The sequence below is a fragment of the Trematomus bernacchii genome, unplaced genomic scaffold, assembly GCF_902827165.1.
Source record: "Trematomus bernacchii unplaced genomic scaffold, fTreBer1.1, whole genome shotgun sequence".
Lineage (NCBI taxonomy): Eukaryota > Metazoa > Chordata > Actinopteri > Perciformes > Nototheniidae > Trematomus > Trematomus bernacchii.
In genome coordinates this window covers 9,619,512-9,645,851 of record NW_022988097.1, presented here as the reverse complement: position 1 = coordinate 9,645,851, position 26,340 = coordinate 9,619,512, and the positions used below count along the sequence as shown (strand labels likewise).

At 41.9% G+C, this 26,340-nt stretch overlaps 4 protein-coding genes across 5 annotated transcripts in view; 1 reads left to right on the top strand and 3 right to left on the bottom strand.

Moving 5' to 3' along the window:
- The window catches only part of gabrb2a (gamma-aminobutyric acid type A receptor subunit beta2a), a 35,405-nt gene extending 25,270 nt beyond the window's left edge, over nt 1–10,135 (bottom strand). For both annotated transcript variants that reach the window (XM_034121115.1, XM_034121116.1), the window contains exons 1-3: nt 10,062–10,135; nt 9,837–9,937; nt 9,339–9,406 (exon numbers count right to left, since the gene is read on the bottom strand). In XM_034121115.1, coding sequence (XP_033977006.1) covers nt 9,339–9,406; nt 9,837–9,937; nt 10,062–10,135 — 243 coding nt within the window. The remainder of the gene's footprint in view (nt 1–9,338; nt 9,407–9,836; nt 9,938–10,061) is intronic.
- Nucleotides 10,136–10,393: 258 nt separating this feature from the next.
- gabra6a (gamma-aminobutyric acid type A receptor subunit alpha6a) lies at nt 10,394–18,923 on the bottom strand. Its single transcript, XM_034121117.1, has 10 exons — nt 18,863–18,923; nt 18,694–18,785; nt 18,522–18,589; nt 17,898–18,118; nt 17,718–17,800; nt 17,178–17,318; nt 16,177–16,329; nt 15,829–16,079; nt 12,954–13,195; nt 10,394–11,351 (listed from the first exon to the last, which is right to left on the bottom strand). The coding sequence occupies exons 1-10, from the start codon at nt 18,919–18,921 to the stop codon at nt 11,342–11,344; spliced, it is 1,320 nt and encodes a 439-aa protein (XP_033977008.1). The 5' UTR covers nt 18,922–18,923; the 3' UTR covers nt 10,394–11,341.
- A 401-nt stretch (nt 18,924–19,324) lies between these two features.
- On the top strand, nt 19,325–21,948 carry nudcd2 (NudC domain containing 2). Its single transcript, XM_034121114.1, has 4 exons — nt 19,325–19,738; nt 20,510–20,558; nt 20,652–20,803; nt 21,153–21,948. Exons 1-4 carry the CDS (start codon nt 19,550–19,552, stop codon nt 21,234–21,236), a joined length of 474 nt encoding a protein of 157 aa, XP_033977005.1. The 5' UTR covers nt 19,325–19,549; the 3' UTR covers nt 21,237–21,948.
- Nucleotides 21,554–26,209, bottom strand: ccng1 (cyclin G1). The gene is made up of 6 exons (XM_034121113.1): nt 25,991–26,209; nt 24,550–24,813; nt 24,194–24,447; nt 23,776–23,854; nt 23,363–23,473; nt 21,554–22,700 (listed from the first exon to the last, which is right to left on the bottom strand). Exons 2-6 carry the CDS (start codon nt 24,811–24,813, stop codon nt 22,509–22,511), a joined length of 900 nt encoding a protein of 299 aa, XP_033977004.1. The 5' UTR covers nt 25,991–26,209; the 3' UTR covers nt 21,554–22,508.
- Nucleotides 26,210–26,340: the final 131 nt, after the last annotated feature.

The following is a 26,340-nucleotide window of genomic DNA, read 5'->3' as shown; positions in this document are numbered from 1 at the left end:
AACCATGCAGCAGATTGCCTTTCCCGCCTGCCACTGCCACACGGACAGGACTGCACCTCAGACACGGAACCAGTTGCTGCTCTCTCTGCCCTGCTGACTGCTGTTCCCTCGTCTGACTTCACAGATGCCTGCACTTCCTGTCCAGAGTTACGTCAGCTACGCAACTACATGATAGACGGGTGGCCAGCTTCATCCAAAGGCCTGCCTGCTAACATGTTGCCGTACTACCAGGTGAGAAATGAAATTTCTGTACATGAACAACTCATTCTGAGAGGGAGTCACAGGTTAGTTGTTCCAGTAAAGCTACACTCACACATGGTATCCTTAGCACACGAGAGCCACCAAGGCATTGTACGCACAAAACAGAGACTCAGAGACTTGTATTGGTGGCCTAAAATGGATGCACTGGTACAATCGGTTATCGCCTGTGTGTCCTGCCAGATGAATGATAAGACAGCTAAAACTAACCCTGCACCTATGACACCAGTCCCTCTGCCTCAGGGGCCATGGCAAAAGCTTGCACTCGACATCGTGGGCCCATTTGAGACTGGTCCAGTGGACTGTAAGTTTGCTGTTACTATGACTGACTACTATTCAGAATGGCCAGAAGTGTGTTTTGCCCCAAGATGCACTACTGCAACAGTGATCACCTTCATGAGATCAGTGTTCAGCCAAAAAGGGAACCCCGTGTCTGTGGTGACAGATAACGGTCCACAATTCACATCCTCAGAACTCGCCTCTTTCCTAGAAGAAAGAGACATCCAACACATCAGGACTACAATCTACCATCCAAAGTTCAGTGAGCCTCTGAAAGTGACCCAGCAGAAAGGACCTCATGTTACACACTTGATAATGGAAAAACCTGGGATGCTTCACACCTGTCGGTGCTTCCAGAAACATTCACTCCTCATGCAACACCTGTGATTTTCTTCAAAAGCCCACAACATTAACGATGTCTCTATGTTATTTAAGTTTCCCAGTATGCCATGTAGCTAGCATGCACAATACAAGCAACCTGATACTGAAGCAGGTGTTTCCTGAACTTGAAACTAAAAAGCATACAGTTTACACCTGGGCTTTTCCTGTGATGTCTGAGAAAAAACCCTATTGTCTACAAAACCTTTTAAAATGTCCCTTGTTAAGTCACTGAGCTTGGATTCAAGGCTCATACACAATTGTGTGTGTGTGTGTGTGTGTGTGTGTGTGTGTGTGTGTGTGTGTGTGTGTGTGTGTGTGTGTGGTGTGTGTGTGTGTGTTGTGTGTGTGTGTGTGTGTGTGTGTGTGTGTGTGTGTGTGTGTGTGTGTGTGTGTGTGTGTGTGTGTGTGTGTGTGTGTGTGTGTGTGTTTTGGGGGGTTTAAGAGTATAGAGAGAACACCTGGGCCTGCACGCTGCCTCCTGGCTGCTCTGTAAAATGGCAGCACAATTACGGCCTCACAGATGGTGCTGTTTACCTTTGCTCGGACATCACATGAGCTCAGAGAGGGACACAAAATACGGGCACTTCCCCTCTCTATCTCTCAGTACAGGCAAAGTTATTGTTCAGCGAAAATCTGCTTATGTACTGCCAGGGAGTACATTTTGTTCTGTGACAAGCTAAAAGGGTGCACTATTCTGGTGCTGTGCAGAAACACAAAGCAGTAAAGTCACGTTTCCTCATGCAAACAAACCAAATCCTTGACAGCAGGATCATTTCCATCACATCAACTGCAATATAAAATTCATGTGACACAACAATAGGGCCGCAACTAACATTTATTCAATGATGATCTTTAAATAAAAAATGTTGTCAGTCAGAAAACCAACACATATTTACCTTCGTATGCTATAAACAGAGATAAGCAAGAAAGCAGAAGCTGGAAACGGCATGTGTGTTGTTTTTTTGTTAATAAATACTTACTTTAGCAGTTGGCAACAATTGTTCTGTCAATCGACTAATCAATCATTGCAGACACAACATATAGCAAAACTCTGCGATTCACACATTAAATGTCAATATGGTGCAGCCTTCATACTAAACATGGCAGTGAAACCAACCAATCCTAGAATTTTTTAAGGCAACATATGAGTTATTAATTCACAATAGGAAAGCTGTAAGTGGAGTATTCCGTCTTTTAGCATGTTCCCTCCTGGACAAAAAATTATTTCTGAGTAATAAACAAGACATTTCAGTGTGATAAAAGCCTCTTCACTGCACACATGAGAATACGAAGCAGGTGACAGGTTTTCGCAGCACCAGCATCCATTAAAAAAATCTGCAGAGAAGTGAGAGACAGACTGTCCCACGCTGGATTGTCGGTCTCCAAAGCGACCTTCACTCTCCTTGTCACAAGCACTCCTCGGTAACTCCATTAACATCACACAGGCGGCCCAGTGAGCATCAGTGAGGGAGACATCTTGTGGAGAGTACCAACATTAAAAAAAAATACTGACAGCAGTGAATATATAAAGGAGATGAAGATACAAACAAGGCCTGGCTAACTTAAAAAACATCAAGGCTGGTTGCACAGTGACAGAGACTCACTTCAGATATGTTTCTGGGCTAACAAACCCCCATTAAGAATCTGACAGAGTGACAAGGAGTACATTTGTGTTTCCCTGATAAATCTGACAGGCTGCGGTTTTTACAAGACCTCCATTACAACTACATCAGCTGTCACCGCCGACATGGGAGGGAGCTGCCAATAGACGAGCCTAACACAATACATACTGTGTGTAGATTTTTATTTGAAGAAACATGCGCTCACTTTCTCCCTGTAATGAAACCATCGTGCCAGTTCGATTCATGTATAGCAGTCCTTTCTGTTTGTTGTTGCTTATGAAAAGATGTGTCCAACAATGCTGTATTTTACTTTTGAAGTTCTTTGTACCTGTTTAAAAGATCCCGCCAACTTTAACATCTCAAAAAACCAACTAAACATTGATTTGTCCGCTTGATAGCTCAAAAAACATGTAGACACATGCAACATAAATCTTCTCAATATATGTGCAGCGGAAACCCTCGTGAAGCCCGCTTTTTGTTATCAAATCCATTGTCCCTTTGATGAAAATGTTCCATTAACATCATTAATCACTGATAACTAGCTACCACTCCAAAATGCCTAAAGATTACTAGGATTTATGTTATTGTAGTTTTAAAACAGGTTGTTCTTCAAAGGTAACAAGGAGTTATACCTCTTTGCTGTCTTGTAAAAACAAAGTCAGGATAACAATAAGTTCTCTTCATAAAAACTCCTATACTTTTTTTATGTTTGGCCCAATATAAACCTGAGCGTAAACCCTTTTTTCAGATAATAACAATGGTGTTATTGTGCATTATTATATTTAAATGATTATAAAGATATATACAAAATGAAATATAACCTTTTTGGGTTTGAGAAAAATGCTACATCCATATTGTTCTTTATATTAGTATCATTTTGAACAAAGCACAGGGGGAACAAACCTCCCATGATGTGCTGGTATGACTGTTGGCATGTGTGCTTGTCTTTCTACTCTGCAGTTTTACGGCACATGACAGACGTCCACCATATTGCTCAGCTCTTCCTTTGCTGTGTGCTGCTGCAGAGGACTCCAGCCACTCGTTTAATTGTGTCCTTCTAAATGCTGGAGGAGACGCAACAGCACATCAGAGGGTGGGTCTGAGGTTATTCATTTGTTGTGCTCTCTGGGTCCGGATAAGTACCAGTTTCAAATTAAATATTAGGGGTCAAGGAGGGAGTATTCTGAAAGAGTTGCGGGCCGTACACATCCTGAGGGAAGTGACAACATGGACGCCTTTATGACTCCCTTTCCAACGGGTCATTTTTCAGCTACTTAGCTTCAGTGGAGAAAGTGCCTGACAGAATCATTAAGGGAGTCATCAGCACATTAAAGGCTTTTAATGGAGCTGGCTAACTTACTCCCTGTTTTAAGACACGCAGCGGTTTTGTTCCCTGTACCGGCCATTATGAACGAATATTACGACCAATTTAAACTTGGCGTAACTTCGCTCTCTGCAGGGGAAAGTCTTGGTAATCATAGCAAATGACAAGCCAAGTAAATAAAAGATAGGAGTACTCTTCCAATATCTTAAGGCTTATCAATTCATTTTATAAGCTGCATTTTAAAAAGAGCATTTTGGAAAGCCACCATCAGATGTACAAATGCATACATGACATGAATTATCGTTGAACAGATTTACACATAACCATACTTGCTTTAAGATATGCATGTCTTTGGCACATTTTACCATGCTCATTAATAAACTGCATGCATGTATGTGTCTCTTTACCAGGTTTTCCCCTATAGAACACTGTAATTATGTGTTTAGGGCTCATGGCCTCTTAGTCTCCATGGACTAAACATTAAACAGAGAACCCGGCGTGCACGTACACAGCTGCAGGATTAAATGTTGTTCTTGTGCTGTAATTATGCTGCTGACCGTATTAATATATTGCTCTGTGTGGCCACTCAGCATAACTAATGACATTGTTCTGGACAACCTGCATGCTCGTTTTAAGCCTTTAGGAAAGCTCTGCAGAGCAAACAGAGCAGGCAGAATCAAAGTTTCACAAACATAGAGACTTAATCTGTTGCCTGTTTTTAAATGTGAATGGTTCATTAGTTTCATAGCAGAGAATACACACAAATTGAGATTTTTTTAGATTATAACTTCAATCCTCTTCATCGCCCATGCTAATTTGTCAATGCTTGCTATCCAGCTTCTCAAATGACAGAATTGTTCAGCTTTTTTCTGTTTTATAGCTTTTAATCTGAATATCTTTGTTTGTCAGACGTACGGTTGAACAAAACAAGCAATGTGAATGTGTCTTTAGTTAACTGTAATGAATGTTTTTCAGACCATTTAAAACGCATTTAGTCAACGATGCAATGATTCATCTAATTGTTGATTGCAGCCCTATTTACTATAACCATTACAAATGTTGAAAATGTCTTGTACTATCAGCATTTATTCAAAAGGCAAACATCCATAAACCGTAGAAACAACAACAATCCAGCGTCTTGAAAAACAGAGCAACCTTCACCTGGATTATACATGTGAAAAACCTTGAAGAAGTCCCTAGAAAAAACGAGGCCTTATTTGCTTTTCCTTGACTCCCCGAGATCCACCAAAAAAAGAAAAAAGAAGGAGGCTGCGTTGTCATGGCAACACTGAGTAAAAATAACACAAGCTTATTTTCCACAAGCTGAAAATAAAATGGAACAGGATCAGTTTGGACAAACAAGATCAAAATGGTTGCTAATTCACAGACACAAGAAGCTGCATCCTTCACACGGACGCAGAGTAACGTGGGGGCCAGGGTCCGGCTCCCTCTGGTCATCGGCTCGCCCCATATCTGACGCCCCGATCCCCTTACTCATGTAAAGAAACCAGCGCCTGTCAGGATAATGATCGTAATAAAGGCAACGCTCACGCCTCACTAATTCCTCCATCCCAGAAGCCACCACAGCTGGTTTGTTTAAATCTTTTAATTCACAGCCAGCTAATTAACATTCAGAGAACAGTATTATAGTACAGGCAGTGCCTCTTAACAACCATCAACCTCAGGTATTTTACATGTAATTAACAAGCAGGATGAAGAAAAGACAAGGAGTGAAAATACTTATTCGTCCTCCCTCCGTATTCCATCTTCAGAGTGCATAGCTGTGCTCAACATATGGATGGCATGCTGAAGACGTTATTATGCAGCGCTGATGCATTGCTGAGACAACAGACCCGACTTGTATTTAATCAGCTGCCCTGGCTGTGTGCAGAACACTTTTTAATGCACCGTAACCAGGGTTCGGTTCCTGGATCTGTGATTTCAGCGAAAACAAACAGCATTATGCAAATGCAATTTCTGCTGCTAAGTGAGGGAGATGAGTGATGGAGCGGGATGCCAGCGCTGAACAGACAGACAGACAGAGATAAGCAGCGGGTGGATGCAGAGGGGGGGTCTCGGCCATGATATCATATCTGTGCCATATTTTGCACTAACCCCAGTGAGTCAGCACAGCCCACCCAACAAGGATGTGTGGTCACACCTCGGACTCGGAGGACGCTTCCCTCTCGAAATAGCACATTTGTAATGTCATGCAGTCGAGGCTGAGACCACGGCGCTGACTGACCTGCACATTTTTATTGCCCGACAACACGGCTGACCTTTGAGCCTCAACGGGCCATCGTTGTGGATCACAAGAGAAAGCACCGACAAAGACACTCCACTATGGCACGTACACATGTGAACCAACCTCTTACATGTGCACAGAAAAGCAACAACACCAAAATCCCAACACACATTCAACACCACCTCCACTAGCATCCACGCCCTCATGTCAGCATAGAGGACGCCACAATGGCTTCAATCAGCCCCCACTAAAATGCAGAGTTCATCCTCCACCAGAGGCTTTTTTGATCTTTAATTAGAGGAGAGAGCAGCTGTCTACAACCCAAACCTGCTCACCGCCATGATGGCAGGCCTGCTAACAAACACTGTGTTCAAACCCAATCACATGCTTTCATTTCTGACATCAAACGACTCCATCTTACTTCATGTTTTGTAGATGCAAAATGCAGCGTAACTGGCGTAGTGTGATCCTAAAAGGTTTTAATTTTCTTTAAACTGACTCAGCAGCAACAACTGAAAATCATGGATTTTGGAATTGTTGGTTGGACAAGACACTGGAAGACAACACGGCCTCTAGGAACCTTTAAATGACATTTCTCCCCCTCACTGTTTGCCAACATTTGTAGTGTATAACTTTCAGACCGAGTTTGTTGTTGTTGTTGTTTTTGTTGTTGTTGTTTTTGTTGTTGTTTGACCACTCATAGCGGTCTGAAAGGCCAGACTTCTAATCATTGCAAACACATGCTGTGCAGCCAAATAATGCTCAATGCTTTGTGGAAGGGTGTAGCATGGACCAAGGAAGAAGCCATTACATTTTGAAATAGAACCGATTCACGGGACAGTACCAAACTTCAAATATATCAGATATGTCAGACAACAATTTGACAAATATCCATTTGATGATTGAAGCTTCAATGAGGAGCGGCAGCAAGCTGCTAATGAAATATCTGATGGAGGCATAAAGTGTGGAAGAAGATGGTGTTTCGTCCCTTAGAGCGACTTAATTAGTAAAAAGGGAATGTGTGTGTTGGGGGGTTAATGAAACTCTGGCTGCAGCTCTCTTGTGCTAACACAAGGTCGGCCATAACTTTTCCCTGGCCTCCACCGGGGATGTAGGTATCATTAAAGGCAATGGTGAAAATGATCATAAAAACCTTCACCTCTCTCCCACCCTGTTCTTCACTGCCTTCCTGGCTTCATCATCGCCTCTCTGTGTTGTTTTCCCTCTCAGCACTTTAATCTTAAAAGCGGCTGCCCCTGATGAGGAAGATCAAAGCAGCCCGGCGCCAAGCGCAGGTCACCACCTCCATCCTCGTGATCACGGTGCTCGGTGATATTATCGATTTCCCTGAGATCAATCTCGTCAGCTGCCGTTATCCTCTATTGTACCAAATATATCTGGATGTTAAGAAAGGAGGAGGAGGAGAATCCAACCTGTTATGTAAGGATGTTTTAGAGGATGACAAAAACGTGTTGAAGACTTTGGTGTTGTTTTTATTTAACTTCATTTAAATGTGTCCGCCATGTGAGAGGGGTGCCTGTGCAGATCTGGCGCTGAGAGCTTTTCTGATAAATGAGCGAGATGAACGCTCTCTCATAGCCACAGGGAGTTGCATGACGTCAGCCGCCATTCACTGTTTGTGCACAGTTTTGTGTTTTGTTACACACTCACACGGATGTATGAAGCAGTGTTTTTTTCCAGATGAATGCTCACTAGATGCCTAGTTCTTAAGTAAGATAACCCTTTGGAGCAAGGCAGAGGTGGATTACATGGCTGCTGAGCCCAGAGTCACAGCCAGGAATCTAGTCAAAGTGGTGGGAGACAAAGGATGGAGGAGGGAGAGGGAGAAAGAGGGAGAAAGAGGGAGAAAGAGGGAGGCCAAAGCGAGTGAGGGGTTTCTATTTCAAATCTCTCCGGACCCCCAAGGCACTTCCGTTCTGGTTGCATCCTCCCTCAAAATAAATCATTTCCATCAAAGGAAAAAGCTCTGACCAGATTCAGTGCTTTCCCTCAAACAAACTCACACACGCTGCTGTATTCATGTGCTTCAAAACTCATTCAGTGCAGTTTAAAATTACCACACACATAGGGACAGGCTGCCAAATCAAACTTTAAAAATGGCTCAATTAATAATAGAGAACACATCTCCTTCCACTCCTACTGGCAAACTTGTTTTTCATGCTCTTATATAACATCTCTATTATGTTGCTCCATGGAGAGGCTGCTTTGTAAATGATCTATTCTCACACTCTGAATCCTCTGCAAAGACTGCCCTTAATATTTTTTGTCAATGCATAACAAATCCCAAGAGCAAAACCAGCTATTCTACACTATATGGTGTATTTAATGCAGGAGAGCTACACTGAAGAAGATCAAATCAACGTCAGATTCCTGTGGGTTGCTGTCTGTCTGTCAGTCTGTCACACGGATCAATAGGTGGTGCTCTTGCACGGGCTGCTGAACTTTTCCCCTGTCCTCTCCTCTCCAAGTCGCTCATAACGTGCATCCGTGTGCAGCAAAGCTCAAGCCGTTCTCTTTTTTTTTTGGTTGCAATGCTGTGTTACCAGACATTTATTATTAACAAATTGCTTACGTCATCTGACAAGTAAGGGGGGAAATCATTTACGTAGATGCTGATGATGTGATTGGCCAATCGAATTCAAATGCAGCAACACACCAGAGCTGCATTTTTTTTGCACCTTAAAAACACAAAATGATGCCAATTTTTGAGAAGAAAGGGTGTTTTGATTCATTTTGTAGGTAACTGCATGGAGAGGAGAGAGGATGGATAAGAAGGGGGTGGAGGGGGGGACGTGTCAACAAAATTACACCACCGAAGCTTGACAACGTGAAGCAGTCAGGAGCACACACAATCACACACTATCACACACACTGATACATACATGCAGCTCTCCGCGCGCGCAGCCGGGGCTGTGTGTCCAAGTGCGCCAGTGAGTGTGTGTTTTGAATTCAAATGCAGCAACACACCAGAGCTGCAAATGCGGAGACTGAGAGAAAAGGATGGCCATGATGTGTTTAAGAGCGGAAGCCTTCACCATTTTTTTTGCACCCGAGAAAAAAATGCATTCACAATCTGCCTCACATTATCCTGGCTTCACAATCACACACACACTGACCCGTGATAAGCAACCCACTTAAGGGCTATTCCAGCCGTGCCGGGCTCAATTGGCAACATTAAGCGGTGTAATAATCATGAAGATGCACCTACCATGTTGACTTCCGAGACCATGTCTATACTGGCTATGTCTATATTCATCCCCACCTTGACCGGCGCACCTGTGAAGGAAAAGAAAGCTTTAATACAAGATAAATGAATACATCTCCCATCATGTAAATTTAACAAATTCGTGACGCGCGCTCAGGTTCCTCTATGCTCCCCTCCACCTACAGGAGACTGGAGCATCACCAGGCTGGGTGAAAAAACCTTCATGTTTAACACGCAGATGAAATGCGGTTACATTTTATATTCAATTAGTAGGATTATCAAACATTGATGAGCGGGATCGATCATGTTAAAAAAGCTTGTCTTATCTCCCCCATCAAATGAAATTATGCACATCATTTCTCATAGCGTTAATTGGAAAGGCCTATTGGCTGTGAATGGGTGATTACGTAAATTAAAGCAGATTTTGCGATTCATTAAACATGTATTGCACGTCAGGAGGGCGTGAAAACATGACATTCCTCTTGCAAATGTGCTCGTTACCTCCGAAATCTGGCCTCAACCGAATGTCGTATCCTTTCATCAGTCTGTCCACTGTTTCTTTTACTAGAGGCATATTGCTCGGATCTTTGAGATCTTTGGAGCTGTGGGAGAAAAAACGGTGGTGTAATGCAAAACAGCTTGTTAATATCTCACGCCAGGCACGCTTTAACACAGGCTACATGGCATGCGAGACAGATGATCGAGAAAATAAGGAAATAAGATTACCTTTGAGTCCAGGCAAAAGTCACTAGTAAAGAGAAAGTCAAAATCCCAAAGTGGTTTTTCCTGATCCTCCCCATCGCAACAGTATTGAGGCGGTTTCGGGATGCGAGTGAGGAGAGCGCACATCCAACTTACTCCAGACAGTGCAGAGGAGCCAATGAGAGGCGCATGCGTGCAGCAAGCCCAAGATCAAAGAGTGGAGACTGATGATGGTGGATGAGCAGTTTCCATTGCAGAGAAAAATATTAAAGGGACAAGTGGTTGTGCGTAATGAGGAATCGAACATTTGTGCCAGAAAGAAATGAACAACAGTGGTGTTATTTTCAGGATGGTTTTATTCCCATGTTTATTACATGGCAGATGAGTTGGTCTACATTCTGACAAGGTCAAACAATGGGATGTACTGGAGGATTTGAGTGGTCAAAATGTCAACTTAAGATCAAGTTTATTCCTTAAGCTTTTATGGTATTGGATATAGTAGCTAAAAAGATCATAAAAATCCCTCCATTGCAGGTAGACACTTTATATGCAAACATCTGCGCTCCACAATCATGCCGCGTTCATACAAAAATAGAAAATTAATGTCATCCACACCCACGGGTATTATATCCTACTCTTCCTTGCAATGTTTTCAGAGGACCCGCAGATCTGAAAATGTAGAGGGAGCACCAGAGCAGAAAGGTGGGATGGAAAACACAATCCCACAATTCATTTTCTCAGGTTTGAGTACATTTTTGAAGCCGCGGGAAGGGATGCGAGCCTCCTCTAAATTGCCTTTGATCTTGTTGTAGTGGGAGCTGTGCTTCTGTAGAGGGCAGGCTTCTGAAAGCATTGGTTCACTGTTGCATCACCACCAGTTACAGCCATCATAGATTATATCATGCACTTCTTTTTGATGTGTTTCATGCTCTGTGCGCGTGTCTGAGTGTCATGTGTGCTGTACGTGTGTGGCGTCTGTCTCGGTCCAGGGGCCCGAGAAGTTGTTGTGTGTACGTGTGGCGGGCTTTAAAGTGATTGAGGCCCCGTGAAGGGCAGCTCTTCAGCTACTGATCAGAACACAAGTGGGCAGTGGTCACAGCCTGTGAAATGAATAGATGTGCGGCAGGAGAATAAATGAGTTTCTGATTCATTTCCTCTGTCAGATGAGAGCAGAGTGACTGCTGAGAGCTTGTTCACAGAGAGAGAGAGAGACAGAAAGAGAGGGGAGGGAGGTGAGGCTGGCTGGATGCTGAAGGTCTCTCTGGCAGCCCATGCCCTTTTCCAGGTCCTCTTAGTTTTGGAGATCAGGCGTCCCTGCAAGACCAGAATACAGCAGAGCAGAAAAAATGAGAGTGGCATATAAAAAGCTTTCTCTTCCCACATTCAGACACTCTCCATCTGCAGTGTGCTATACAGCCAAAACCGTTACTGTGCTCCCTGTCCTTTCTTCAAAAGAACCGAGAGAGGGACGTGGAGAAAATGTGATAAGGGAATGGATGTGATGCAGCTGGTCTCATGCTCTCCATCTTGTCTTTCTCATTATTCTGCAGAACGTTATAAACAAAACAACCATAACAATTCTCTGACAGGAACATGAGAAGCATGATGAGTAGATTTGCACTCCCCAGTGTTGCATAACAGATCTCTCTCTCTCTCCCTATTTCTCCCGTTCTCTGTGTTTTTCACTGTATCTCTCTTCTTTCTTGGACATGGAGCTTTGTGTTCTATAAGTGGCTCACTTATAAGCGGGAAAGTGAATAGTCGCTTTTTCATGTACTTAATGTACAAAGTAGGCCCTGGTTTCTTCGCCTGCGAGACCTGCTCCCCATGGAGAAACAATGTTGTCATTAAAACGGCTGGAATTTTGCCAGCCCTCAGGTCAACCTTATATAAAAGAGGGGACCTTGATGCATATTTTTCTTCTCAAATTAACTCAGCGCCCAGTCCTTTTTATATTGTAAATCTATGATGATAAAAGCCACAGTGCTGGCAACGAAGCAGCAACAACGCCACCTAACATCATTCCCTTCTTTTTTTCCCCCCTACAACTCCCGGGGCTGCTTCAGCATTAGAAATTATTGATGTCTTTACTGCCTAGATAAAAGTTTTTGACAAAAACTGTGGGTAGTTATTGTTCATAATTAGAGCAGAGTGAGACGGGGCTGTAAGTCTTTCAGATACAAAGTGGTATGCAGAGATATCCTTTGTCCGTTGTCCCTATTTGTACAAGAAAACTGGATACCTTCCAAGTACGTTTCTGATGTTTTGTTTTACTATTTTGCATTAAAGGCTTTCTGAATCTATTACTTTTTTTTTAACACCAGATTTAAAGGGTTAAAGGTAAACTGGCTATGAGCCGTCCTTTTTTACTTTAAAAAAAAAAAAAATGTCTTGCAAATGTATGACTTCAAAGTTTATCCTAAAAGAACATCCCAGTTTCCTCCTAAACATGTATACATTTAATCTTGGAAATTAGTTTGTCCCCCATTATATACCCCATTTCAATATATATATATATTTGTTTTCACCTACAATGACCATAATAGGCTGTCTTACTTATCACATTAAACCAGTTATATGAGGTTGCAGGTAGATATTGCTTTGTGTTATAGGGGGTCACAACTTAAAACAGTGTCGGCTAACTTCCTGTAATCTCCATTACTAACAACAGCTAAAGTATAAAAGATACAATGTCAAACACCATGGCACAAAACTAGGGCATTGTTGGGGTGTATTTTTTCAGGTTCAGATCAAAACCCATTTGAGTGAGTATTAATGACATCAGGACAGTGCGTGTGTTTGACACATAAACCTCTTGTCAGTACGATCATGGATGTGGGTTTGTAAAGATGAAAAATATATCTAATATATCCTTTTAGCAAAGACATATGTAAATGTACCAAAATATTAGAGTACCTGGCCTCCTCCATGGTATCTTTGCCCAGGTAGTTGTACCAGTAGACGAGGTTGAAGAGGGCGAAGGCCAGGGGGAAGAGGATGCGTGACCACTTGTCGATGGGGCTTGTGCCAGCCAGCTGCGGGATTGGAGGAAAAGCTGAGCCCTGCTGGAGGAAAATGGGCACGGGCGGACCATCTCCTGGCTCACTGCGACACACAGAGTGGTTTCTCCTCTTCAGGCCTTCCTGACAGCCGTCCGACTGTCAGGATGGAGGTAGGGGGCGATTTGGAGGAAAAGCAGCAAGTGAGGAGATGTTAGTGGGGCTTGTGTGGGTTATCTGTTCAGTGAGAGGAAAAGGGGTAGGTAGTGTAACATTAATTTTTAAACTGGGAATTTCTAGCCAGCAAGTACATAGTGAGTCTTGTATATAAGGTTGGGAGATATGTTGGTTCCCACAGGAGCTTTCTCTCAATGGCATGCCAACATCCCTATAGAAAGCAGCAGGTAGTTAGCTGGATGCCCATAGGATGGTTAGGAGATTATGCAGGGAGGAGTGCTGGAGTTTTTCTCTGTTCTCACACTGAGGCTATTTTTAAAGCATCTAACCATGAGCCCTACACGTGAGACAGATCCCAGGAGGACGCTGTGGTGGCTTACTGTATTAGCATAAAGCATATAGCTAGAGATGAGAGCTCTACAACAGCATGTATTACTATTTAATGTGTGGTGTGCCCTGAATGAGGAAAATGGAAGAAGCAGGGCAACTACTTGGAAATGCATAGAAAAACCCCCTCGTATCTGTGGCTTTTTTTCATTTCTCTACATCTGAGTCTGGAGCTGCTGGCTTCCTGTTCATTATCAACATTGCTGCATCAAGCTCTCTGCAAAAACGAGGAGACTCTGTACCTCCACTTACCATTATTAGCTATGTAAATGCATTTCAGATGCCACGTGATATCGCAGTCCCTCTTCAAGTAATAGCATAAGCTGATGTTGCCGAGCAGCTTTCTTTCATACAAGAGACAAAACCTACTGTCAGTTAATCGCTTCTTATGCGAGAAGATCTTGGTGTTAAGATATATATTGATCCCTGTATATATGTACATAACCACAAACCCATCTGAATCATTGTTTTCTAACTTCCTATCACTGCAGACAATCAGATTCTCACAAATAAAAATGTGTAAATTGTAACGATAAGAATGAAAGGAAAAACCCTTATTTGCTTTCTTGGCAAGCAGACCGTAAGCTTAAAAAGCCTCTGTCTACTACGCTAAATGTGTTGCCAGGGCCAAGCTGGTTAGCTTAGCTTAGCATTAAAGAGGCCCTTTTATGCTTTTTTTGTGTTTTCCCTTTCCTGTAGTGTGTTATAGGTTTTTGTGCTTGTAAATGGTCTGCAAAGGCTAAAGTCCCAAAGTTCTCCAGAGAAGTTTCTCTCTCTCACACACACACACTTCCTCCTGCCTGAAACACCTCCATTGGACTCCTTTGTTTATTTTCCTAACTAATGGCGCGTTTCCACTACAGCGCGGAGCACAGTTTAAAAGGGCTGTGACGTCAGCGGCCCGTTTTTGGTTGCGTTTCCACTTGGCCTAATACCGGCCGGCGGGTCCTAATTCACAGTTTTTCTGGCCTCATAAAATCGTGGGTCCAGGGCCAGAGACAACGAGGCTGAGTCGGGCTGAGTATGCTAAACTAGAGAGAGAATCGCTGGCAAGGGGGCTACAACTACAACAAGATGGACATATTTGACCGTGATTTAATTGTAATACACGTTTCAAAATGATGCCGAAGTAACAACATACTGATACCGGTTAGTAAAAACCATGAATTAATGCTTTGACAAGTCTGCAGACAGACGGCAGGCGAAAAACCTTTTAAAATGCGTGTTTTCTAAATGGAGATTGGCCAAGCTAACGTAGTATATGCTCCGACCGTCCACACTCACAACAACGGCCTATACAGACATAAATAAAGCAGCGACTGTATTCGCCATGACACAGGCAGTCTGTGGTTTGTACTTGTTTAACTTTTGTCTAGTTTCTGAACATATATGAGGAGCTGTGAGCTCTGAGTGCTAACAGCTAACGGCTGTGTTGTTTTTCTGGGGTTCTCATTGAAGATGACGTCACGGCTCCGCCTACATTGCGTTACTATAGATACTACCCCAGTTCCTAAACTGTAATGGAAATGCGCCATAAAGTGAGCCAGTCCTAACGAGGCCTAGCCATACCGAGCGAGGCAGAGCGAGGCCGTGTAGTGGAAATGCGCCATTAGTGACATCACTACGTAACACCCGCGCTTCTATTGGCTCACGCACAACACAAGTTCTTACTCGTAAAGACCCTGAAGACCTTTTTTGTTGATTATTGTCCAATTGTTAACAATTGTGTCTTACAGTGACACATAAAAAAGTAACAACAATTTTGGTTATATCACGTCATACACATTTATATATTGTTGTGTCTGTGCTATTTTTTCAATGGTTTGATATGGGCTGGGCTCTGTTGGAAAAAACATGACGTGACATAATTCCGTGCCGCAATCAAAGTTTTGCTGCATTTGAATCTTAATGGGGGGAGTGTTTATTCATCCTGTTGCAGTAGGGTCAGATAAACTATGATTCAAACACATCCACACAGTCAGAGGAAGGATATTAGGTAAGATTTTGATTGCTAAATTTCCCTCTAATGTTACTAATAGAGACATACTTAAGATTGAAAAACATGTTTTTAGGGTGCTTAAAATCAAAATATGCCACATTTCCTTGTTACACTGTATTATGTGTAACATCTGAATTAAAACGGCAACACATATAATGTATAATTGAATGTGAATCGTAAGCAATAACCCTGTTTTTATGATGACAGCAACTTAAAGTCAGCTTCTTACCATAATGGATTCGTCATCATCCTCACCGATGGCCAACACTTCAAGCCTGTCTTGTCTACGTTTCTGTTTCTTCAGACGGTTGGCCTGAAGCGTGGCCAAGTAGTTTACCGCTGCAAACTCAATAAGAGCCGACGCCACAAAGGCAAAACACACAGCAATGAACCAGTCCATGGCGGTGGCATAGGCTACTTTGGGAAGCGACTGTCGGGCGCTGATGCTCAAGGTGGTCATGGTCAGCACTGTGGTGATGCCTGGAGGAACACAATCACTTATGAAACACTCATGGAGGAGAGGTATTCAAACATAAACCATGATTAATATAAATAATTGTTGGGTATTGTGGTGTACCAGCAACTGTGCGTGCAGGAACAGACTCTTTGTTGATCCAAAAAGAGACTTGGGACAGCACAACAACCATTATAAGAGGGATGTACGTCTGTATGAGGTAGTAGCCCAGCTTCCTCTGGAGTTTGAAATGGACCACCTGCACAGAGTAGTGACCTGAAAGATAAACAGCACGTGTGAAGAGAGAAACCCTGAGGGAGAGAGCAGCACAGAACGTTTGCCCTTGACTGCCCTTGAAACAGAACAGCTGCTGAGAGAAACATATAGATATATTGGCTGCTGTAAGAGGTGGAATAGCCCACTATTTGTAAAACATCATGTGAGAGAGACAGGAGGGAAAGAGAGGGAGGACGAAAAGGAGTAGGGTAGGAGGGGGGAGCGTAGCAGACATTTGGAAATGGGATAAAGTCAAGAGGAAGGGGCGAGTGAGGAGGGGGGTGGGAGGAGAGCATGCAGTGTCACTATGCGTAACACACTGCCCTGCTCTGTCCAAACACATGCATGCTGACATTCACAGACTAAAAACACGCTGCATCATGCACACATACAGAGGTTCCCTCTCGCTCTGTTTTCTAAATGGATAAGGTTTCTTGGTTTTGGAGAATGCCTCAGCCTTTCCTCTCTATTCCAGGAATCTGCTGGTTTCACAGCAGGGGAGCACTTCCTCTTCTGGTGAAATTAAATGCACACCCGCACACAAACACACACACACAGGCACACACTACTCCATTTTCTCCTCTCTCGGTGCATTCCCTGAGTTTTAAACCCCATAGGGCACACCATACGCTTTAGGCCTGACCACTTAAGCATCTTACACCTGATGGCTGCTCAAGGAAGTCTTTGCTTTTATATCGGCTAATGTGGGGGAGCAATGGACTCTCGTGCAGAGTTTAAATAAACTGATCTGACCTCTTCCTTTGTTTAAATTATTAAATTAAACATCTAAGTGCAAGTAATAGTTTCCTCATAGGAAGAGAAATGTGATAGCAGACAGAGAGCATTACCTGTGTTTGCTTTGAATATCTCACTGGACAAAGTCTGCCCCACGAGATCATACTGCAGGAGACTCATGGACTCAGCGGGACAATCAACAGATGCTAGTCCTTTCCTCCAAGTGAAATGGATTTCACTGCTCGTGTAGGCATCTTAAAACGCAAAAGCAATTACAATAAACTCATAGGTTAAGCACATTAATGAATCTCTCTGTTATTCCTTCTGTTAATGAACACATCTGTTTAACTTAATGGGGTTGCAATTTACAATTATCATTTGCATGTTGATTAATCCTGATTACCTTATAGATTTTTCAATTTAACCTTCGGTTTGAAAAAAGTCAGAAAATAGTAAAAAAATTTCCATCCCAGTTTTCAAGTAACTTTTTCTGTGACCACAATGATTTTAAGTTTAATATGAAATAAAACATAGAAAAGCAGGAACAATTCTAAGGACTGACCACAGGAGGTTTTTGCCAGAAAAATGTATTAATCACTTATCAGAAAAGGTTGCAAATCCCTTTTATTTATTGGTTGAAGATCTATACTTACAGCTTCCAAACCGGAGAGGACAAGAATGGCCATCCATGGGGAAGTTCAGCAGACTCATTGGACAGTCAGCATGGATTGTCAGTCTAAGAGAACACGCAGACAGATCCTCTCTTTTAATATAAATCTCTTATTCCCATAAGATTTTATCAACAAAACAATTAGTGTTAATTGTAAGCTCACCTCATGGTGTAGAGGACAGTCCCGTTCTGCATGATGCGGAAGAGTTTGTTAGGTGTGGTTGTGTTATGGGAAATGGCCTTCTTGGAGTTTCTGAAAAAAGTGTCTGGCGTCCAGATCTTGTCCAACATGCGGTTGTTCAGCCGCAGGATTTCAGTTGGGCCCTCGAATTGTAGCCGCTCATCAACCCACATCTGACGGAAGAACATGTCCATGGTGTATTCCTGATGCATGAAGATAAAACATCAGCAGATGTTAAAGACAAAGCATCACATCAAAAATTCTTGCTTCAACCTAAGAAATTGCCCCTGCTGTTCATCAGTATGCATAATAAAATAGGGCCAACTTGTAGTGGAAGGTGTGGAGAAATGACGAGGAAATGATGGATGCCACTCATCCCAGATAATCATTAATCAATCCATTCAGCCATTCCCTCTGTCTGACATGTTGTCATATTGATTTAGAGGCCATCAATAATGGAGTTATAGGGCTGGTCAAACAGATTAAAGCTCATTAGATGGTTTTATGGCAGATTGCCATAAGGCTGGAGTTCAGTAGTCACTCAAGCACTGTTATCTCCCACAGTCAGCACATAATATACATCTCCTTACAGCAGCAGTATCTCACCATGTCAACATCTGAAACAGGTCCAAAGCTGGTGACAAAGAAGTCAGTTTTCACCTCCGTAACACCACCTGCAACAGTAATTAACAACTGTACATTGCCTACAGTAATACAAGATGCACAAAGATATTCAAGCTTAATTAGACCCAAGTCTAAGATGTAAAGTCTGAATTACCCCCGGATCCAGGTCGCAGTCTGTTGTCATAACCATCCAAAAGTCGATCCAAAATGAGAGTGATGTTCCCAGTTCCATGTACAGTTCCAAGACTGCAGAGAAAAAAAATGGTTACACCTGCAGGCACATTGTACTCTGATCTACGTCCAAGCTGAGAGGGAAGACTTACCTTATCCAGCAGATAAAAGTAACCAAAGTAACTGTCAGGAAGGCCATCCTGGGCAGCATTTTTAACCAAATGTGCAGTCAACCTTAGGAGCCACTCATACTAAATAAAATCGCATGGGAAGGGAGCAAAAAAACAACAAGTTAGAGACCTTGTCAGTGTTGTTAAAGTGACTGGTAGGTATACATAAGGACACCGGAGATACTAAGTCTGGAACAGTAATCTAATTAAAAGATTAGTAAGTCCACTCCTTTTTTAGACAAACAGTGACTTGGTTTTATTGAAAGATTAATTAAAAATAATTAAAACTAAAATAGAGAACTAAATGCAACTCATCAATTTTAAAATATATGTAATGTGTATACAACAGCACTAACATGTTTCTAAAAATAAATGTGTTGTAGTTGATGTGATCACACAGCAGATGGCACTCAAATGTTTTTTCACAACCGGAACTCCTTACTGAGAGAAGAAGAAGTTTCCAGAGTGTGAACTGGTGTGAACATGGCAACATGCCTACATAAATACTAAAACCTACTTTAACTGAGATGTTTTTCACAACAGTCCTGTGAAGCAGTCGTTAAGTAAAGCGTGATAGAGAGTATCTGCGTAGCAAACTCTTACATAGCACACCTGAGTAAGTTAGTCAGCGGAGGGTAGCCGCCCTGTCAGCCGGGCTGAAGCTGCAGCATGTCGGCGCACTTCGAGGAGAGGAGCGGTGTTGTCCCCTGCAAAACTCCCTGGGGCTCCTGGTACCAGACCATGGAGGAGGTTTTCGTCGAAGTCAATGTGCCTCATGGGACGTCTGGGAAAGAGGTCAAGTGTCATTTAGGATCCCGAGACATCGAGCTGCATGTCAAAGGGGAGGAAGTTTTCAAGGTAAGCTCCCAATCAATCTACTTCTAAGAGGAAGAATGGTAAATGGAGAAGATGTTGGACTCATTAATGTTATCTTACCGCAGTAAAGTTAGTTTAAGGTTGAATATTACCACGGTATTTTTCACTTAATTTCATTGTCGCTTAGCTCACATATCTGAGCCCTCACTTTTTAACCACAGGGTCTTATTTCGAGACCGCCATTAAACTGCCGTTTGAATGACTCAATGTCAATTTTATTTTTCAACTATCTTCTCACCAAAAAACTATTTGCAAAACAACCATTACTTGTGTTAACTTGTGTAAGCAAAACTGCTAGAGGTGCACACGCCACCAGCTGGACTGGATTTGAGTATGGAGCAATTGGAGCATGCGCAGTAGACACGTCTAGATCCCTATCTTGATCCCTAAAGTTGAAAAAAGTGCCAATGGCCAAATCCAGACTTATTTTCTATGCTCCTTTCAAATTGAAAAAGCAGAGACCCTTGCAGAAAGTTTAAATTGGCCTTTAGTATTTGATCAGGCACTGCAGAGCCTGTTTGCAACCTGTAAGCTACCGACACCGTTATCCTCATTTCACTTGTTCCATTCGCCTAAAAAGCCTCCATTGGAAATGTTTGTTTACATCCACAACAAAGTGACATCAATATGTAACACTCAAGCTTCTATTGGCTGGCGCTCCAACACTTTGTACGTAATAGGCTAAGCGGCAGGACATTTGTGAGTAGTTAACCAATCAATTTTCATAATCTTTTCCTTTTACTTTTCTATTAGGGAAAGTTGTTTGATACAACCATGTCTGACGAGGCTACATGGACACTTGGTAGGTTGCATGACTTTATGTAACATACTCATTAACATAGACTTAACAAAGCCAACCTAATCTCACTCTATTTTACCTTCCTTGTCTGCTCAGAGGACAAGTGTCTCATTCGGATCATTCTGATGAAGACTAACCGAGAGGCCGGGAACTGCTGGGCCTCCCTGCTGGAGGGGGAGTACTGTGCGAACGCCTGGGTCCAGGACCAGATGCAGAGGAAGCTCACACTGGAGAGGTTCCAGCGGGAGGTTAGTTTAATTAAAGTGCCAACGATCATGGTGTACGTTGCCAATTTGCAAGTTATCAGATGCACAGCTGTCTCCCTCTACACCTGGCTTTCTTTGTAAAATAGTTGGCAACAGTGTTCCTGATCATTTTGAAAGTCTAGTTTACTGTGTTTCACTTATACAATGTTACCTATCAAAGCTTTAACTGGTGTGGTTTAGGATTGTTTTAGATGAGGGAGATTTGTTTTTGTCCATTTACTCTTTCACAAATATTCACAGGTGGAGAAAAAAAGATACGCATTTATATTAGGTTTAAATTGAATGTTGATATGTGGCAATCCTGCTTATAAATTGCACTCCTCTTTGCTAGAATCCTGGATTTGACTTCAGCGGTGCAGAGATATCTGGGAATTTCGCTGGCGGGGGTCCAGACTTTTCCAGTTTACAGAAGTGATCATGACAAAAAACTGTGACAAGCTGCAGATGTCACCGCTGCCTAATGAACACTACCGAGGACAGCCATGGCATGCTGAGGAACATTGGAAGAATGACATTCCTGTGATGGTAATGAAAAGGATTTCACAAACAGTGGGTGGGATAAAAGACTGAATTGTTGGACAGACAGTTTTCACTGCAACTGACTTGTTGAGACCTTATTTGGCCAGTTCCAAGGCTCATGCAGGCTGAATTATGGTTAATGAAAACTTGTTCTATTTGGTTGTATTAAACCTGTGATATGTGTTTTAATAATGAGACAACAATGGACAAGAATTAGCTTTTCAATAAAAACTTTATTGAAAGGTACAACTTTAAGGTTAACAAGATGGTGTATTCAATTAGCCATTTTGAATTTGAGAACACATTTTATTTTTGTCACTAAAAGAAACCTCTACTCGACAGGGAAACTGGCAAAGAAAATGCAATACAAATTCCAACCCACATTTCCACTGCAACAAACTTTTTTTTAGTGTTCTCTGCATAATTGACAACTGAAATCAATTAAGGTGGTACTTCACTCTGTGTACACAAATTAAGAATTGGTGAAACAACGCATCTGTTACCATGGGCATCTCAGCTCAAAGAGTATGGTCAGCCATACATGACAGTCATATTGTCAATAGCCTCACTTCACTGGACTTAACCAGAGCTCCCTCGCCGTATCAAAATAAAAACAAAAAATCATCACCTTGGGTAGGAGTGTGCAATCAGGACAGTTCATCAACCTAGGGTAGGAGTTAAGGATTTTGGGCCCGATAACTTGGTTCCATTTTTGCTGTTCACAAAATCCTTCTCCCTCCTCTTCCACATGGTGGACTGAGGACCTAGGTGGTTCTATACTTATTTTTGCTTAAAAACAGCAACCCGTTCCAGGAAATAGCAAAACAACCTGGTACAGATTTTATCAAGAACATACTGTACACTTCTGCAAGCAACTCAACCATGAAAGTAAAACTTAGCAGGATGGCAGAACCTTTATGACAAATCATTACTCATTGTCGTTGGGGCAGATAAAATACTGTGCGCTTGTTCAATGTAAAAGGACAAACAAAAAAGGTAAGTTATATTTGTAGCTTTTCCCTAAAGAAATTCATCATCATAGATGAAAATCTGTAAGGAAAATAATAGTGGCTGTACGTGGGTGACCTCATTTGGGGGGGGGGGGGGGGGGGGGGGGGGGTTGTAATTACCCCCCCACATGTAAGGTCACCCGTTCGTGCCCGCAGGTTTAACAAGCTGACTCTGGAATGGTGGGAAGGTGGGTGATCTTGTAGTAGCTGGGCTTCAGCTGACGTGCAGTTCTTCCCGAAATAGTCCAGCGAAGCCTCTGGCCGTTAGGCCTGGAGCACCTGGTGTTGGCATATTCAGCCAGGCATTTTCCAACCAACACTCTCACGCAAACCAAGTCCCCGTCCCTGATCTGTAACAAAAACAAGAATGGGCGGGGGAACATTTTTAATTGTGCACCTTAGTGTTTGTTACAGAGTAATGTTAACCAATTTCAACAAATCCTTTTTAACCAAACAAAGCTACAGCAAAACTGCTAAAAACAGTACTTCTGAGTTTTTGTTGCAGATCAGATAGGGCTGTGCGATTATGGCAAAAATCATAATCACGATTATTTTGGTCAATAATTGATATCACGATTATTCATTGACTTTGAAAACATCCATTTATTGAACTTTAAAACAAATACAAATAATAATTTGAACAGTATCTTTGTAACTGTTGATTACCCTGAACGTATAATTCAACTGAAAAACCAATACAAAAATAAAGATACATTTATTTAAATAAATAATATCAAAAATAATACATACCAATAAACAAGATCAACAAATATTTGGGAGCGCACTTCAACAAGCTACTAAACATATGATAAATACAAATAAATTAGACTAAAATAAATTAGATCAAATATGTTGCAGTGCACTGTCACAACCAAGCAAAGCAAAATAATCGTTTTTTTTGATTATGTTGTTTTTGTAATTGTGGCAGGCCAAAATCGTAATTGCGATTAAAATACGATTAATTGCACAGCCCTAAGATCAGATAATACAGATTGTAGAAGTTGGTACTTACATTCAGTTGCTGCTGCAGACTTGTCAGGGCCTCAGCTATTTTGTCACTGTACTCAGGGTCGTGTTGCTCCTGGGACTCATAACACAGGAGAGCCATAGCGAGCATAGATGGCTGAAGAGATACAGAGAAGAAATTCTTAAATCACACAAAAAAAGCTGCAAACAGTCAATATGTTTGTTTAAGAACACTGGCATCTAAATTAAGAGATAACATTTAGAATAAAGAATATGCTCAAACAGAGGTACTACTTTATACCTGGTCTACCACCACATGAAATATTTTAATGATTAATCAAATAGTAAGCAACGTGCTGCTTTGACATACATTTAAATAATTTAACAATGAACTTGAAAAACTTCCAACTTAAAAAGGGGCCACCTTTTAAATGTTATCAGGCGGTTATTTTGGCCTACCTTCATTTTGGAGAAGACAAATGAGCAGTGACAGGCTTTTAGCTGAGCCTCCAGTCGATCAAGGCTCAGTATCTTCTTGCTGTGAAAAGAAAATGGGTTCAGTTTAAAGACGCCGACTAACACACAGTAAACAATGTGATATACATCAACCTTCAAATGTCAATTTAGAGACTAATATGAACACTTTTCTTTAGTACAACAAAATAATGACAATGTTAATGTTTTTAACATATTTTCATCTAAAAACATGTACAAATCTACATTATTCCACATGGGACTGTGCCTCTTGGCTTTAAAAAACCTTTTGGTCAGTATTCTCTTTGAAGCCAAATATGAGAAGACAGATTTTAGTAGTGTAAATATAATCCTGTTGAGTCATGGCTGAGCCCTGCAGGTTGATGTGACCGTCTGTCCTTACCTCTCAGCGTCGAGCTGCTCCTGGATGTTGTTGTGAAAGAGGCGCAGAAAGCGGAGGGCTGTGGGGGCCTTCACCTTCCAGTAGAGCTTCTCCATGATGATCTTCTCCATCCTCATCATGTCAGACACTGTAAAGCGTCTCTGACTGATGCGGATCAGTTCATTGGCTAGAGGCACGTTCTTCTCCTCTTCTGTGGACTTTATGGCGATGTAGACGCAACACAGGCCCACGCAGGACAGGTGCTTAGGTTGAATCTGCAGAGGACAAGGAAAATATTTTATAAAACAACTTTTATTATTGTTTCTAGATAGATAGCTGACCAGATTATTTGTACAGGTTATAATAGATTTACAAACCTTCATTACAGATAGAAATCGATCCAGCAAGCTGATGGCCAGTGAGAAGGTCTCTGAGCTGAAACCAAAGAACCTGGTCAGAGAAAGCAAGTCCTTGACCTCCAGCTCCCTCAGTCGGGTGGTCATCCTGAGGCCGTTGTCCTGGGAACTCTCGATGAGCCGCAAGCCGCTCAGCTTTGGTTGGTATCGGCCCTCCAGGTCCATCAGGGCCTTCAGCTGAACGGCAAAGGGCAGTGCTGCGGGTGCTGTCACGGTGTCGAGCATCTGTGCATATAGATAAATCGAGCCAATTAATACCGACTAAATCTAACCAATATTTGTAATTTCAAGTCTAAGTACTGATTATATGACAGTATTGTGTATGGCTACATAAAAATATGCCATACTCAATCTAAAACCATATGGCTACATTTACATAAAAGGAGTTTGAATAGTCAAGCAGGAAGACATGAACTGTTTTACTCTGCTATAACATTCAAATAACTTACGCATTTGCATCTGAGAACTAAGACCAGAAAAAGACAATAAGATAACCAAAACTCAGACAATATCTTTTCTTTAATGATATCAATACAACTATCCAAATTACCATATCCCAAACCTGGGAAATAATATGGTAACAAATATAAATACAATTTAATGGTTTTAATTATTTTTTAAACAGCTGTACTGCAATAAGGATATGGGTCAGCACAGTGAAATTAATGTAGTTTACTAATAAGAACAGATATGCATTAGGGATATCCATTGCTCAGGAGTAACGTTAACTGAGACTTTGGAGTGTTTCCATATTTGTAAGTTATCAAGTAACAAGCCTTCCCCTAACAGCTGTCATTGAACTGGACTCAACTGGACTGGGCAAGGGGCGGTGGATGGTAACTTACTAAATGTCAAATACAGTTTCTTAGAAGTAGCAATATAACTTTTATAATGTCATATTAAGATTAATACACGCTTTCTTAAATATATAATTGGCTCTGTTTTGGGAACATGTTGATCATTTGGGGACAGATGAGGATTTATATCATAGGCCATGCGTATGACTGGGCAGGATCATGTCGGGACATGTCCTTGCCATACACACCAATGGAGAGCTAGCAGAGCCTTATGATAATAACAAGCCGAAGTGAGATAACACAGTTTTAACGGTAAAACTGTGGCGTAAGTTATAAAACACAGCACCGCGGGTATTATATATATTTAACGTTATGCTTCATGACGGTGAAATGGGAAAGGACACCCTAATCTGACGAAAACGACGTGACGTTAACTGTTAGCTAAACTACAACAGCTAAGGCTAACACAATTTCCCAGGGTTTAGTGTAATTTAAGACAGACAGCCACATAACGATGTGTTTAAAGGTTATAATTCATCAATCCTTCCTAACGTTTTACAAATGGTCTGTGAATATGATAAAGAAAGGAAGATTGGTTAACTTACCTTGGATGAAGTTATGTTGCCTTGAATGTGATGAAAAATAAGAGTTGGAAATAAAAACTCCACAAGCTTAAAATTAGCAAGTGAAAGGAGATTTAAAAAACAAAAAGTGTAAGTATGTACTTTCACTAAAGAAAGTTTTAAGCTTAGGTTATGTTCTGCCTATGCACACCCTACCCTGAGCGTTAGGCGATGGGGGAAAAGGGCCGTTTCAGTATTAATGCAGGCAGAAAGCCAAGCCCATGCCCAAACATGGTGAGCTTCTATTGGTTATCGACGGACGACATTCATGATTCTACATTTTCATTGGATACATTCCCAGTCATTCACAATTAAGTCCCGCCCTCTACAGG

Bases quoted from the DNA above. Each gene is read 5' to 3' on its own strand.
- ccng1 (XM_034121113.1), bottom strand. From the start codon at position 24,813: ATGCTCGACACCGTGACAGCACCCGCAGCACTGCCCTTTGCCGTTCAG. The intron at 23,474-23,775 runs GTAGGCCAAAAT...GTATCTCTTCAG, and splicing joins TTGTCTTCTCCAAAATGAAG to CCATCTATGCTCGCTATGGC. The intron at 22,701-23,362 runs GTAAGTACCAAC...TTTTTGTTACAG, and splicing joins GTCTGCAGCAGCAACTGAAT to ATCAGGGACGGGGACTTGGT.
- nudcd2 (XM_034121114.1), top strand. From the start codon at position 19,550: ATGTCGGCGCACTTCGAGGAGAGGAGCGGTGTTGTCCCCTGCAAAACT. The intron at 19,739-20,509 runs GTAAGCTCCCAA...CTTTTCTATTAG, and splicing joins AAGGGGAGGAAGTTTTCAAG to GGAAAGTTGTTTGATACAAC. The intron at 20,804-21,152 runs GTTAGTTTAATT...CCTCTTTGCTAG, and splicing joins TGGAGAGGTTCCAGCGGGAG to AATCCTGGATTTGACTTCAG.
- gabra6a (XM_034121117.1), bottom strand. From the start codon at position 18,921: ATGCTGCCCAGGATGGCCTTCCTGACAGTTACTTTGGTTACTTTTATC. The intron at 18,590-18,693 runs GTAATTCAGACT...TTACTGTTGCAG, and splicing joins ACTGCGACCTGGATCCGGGG to GTGGTGTTACGGAGGTGAAA. The intron at 17,801-17,897 runs GTGAGCTTACAA...GTGTTCTCTTAG, and splicing joins ACTGTCCTCTACACCATGAG to ACTGACAATCCATGCTGACT.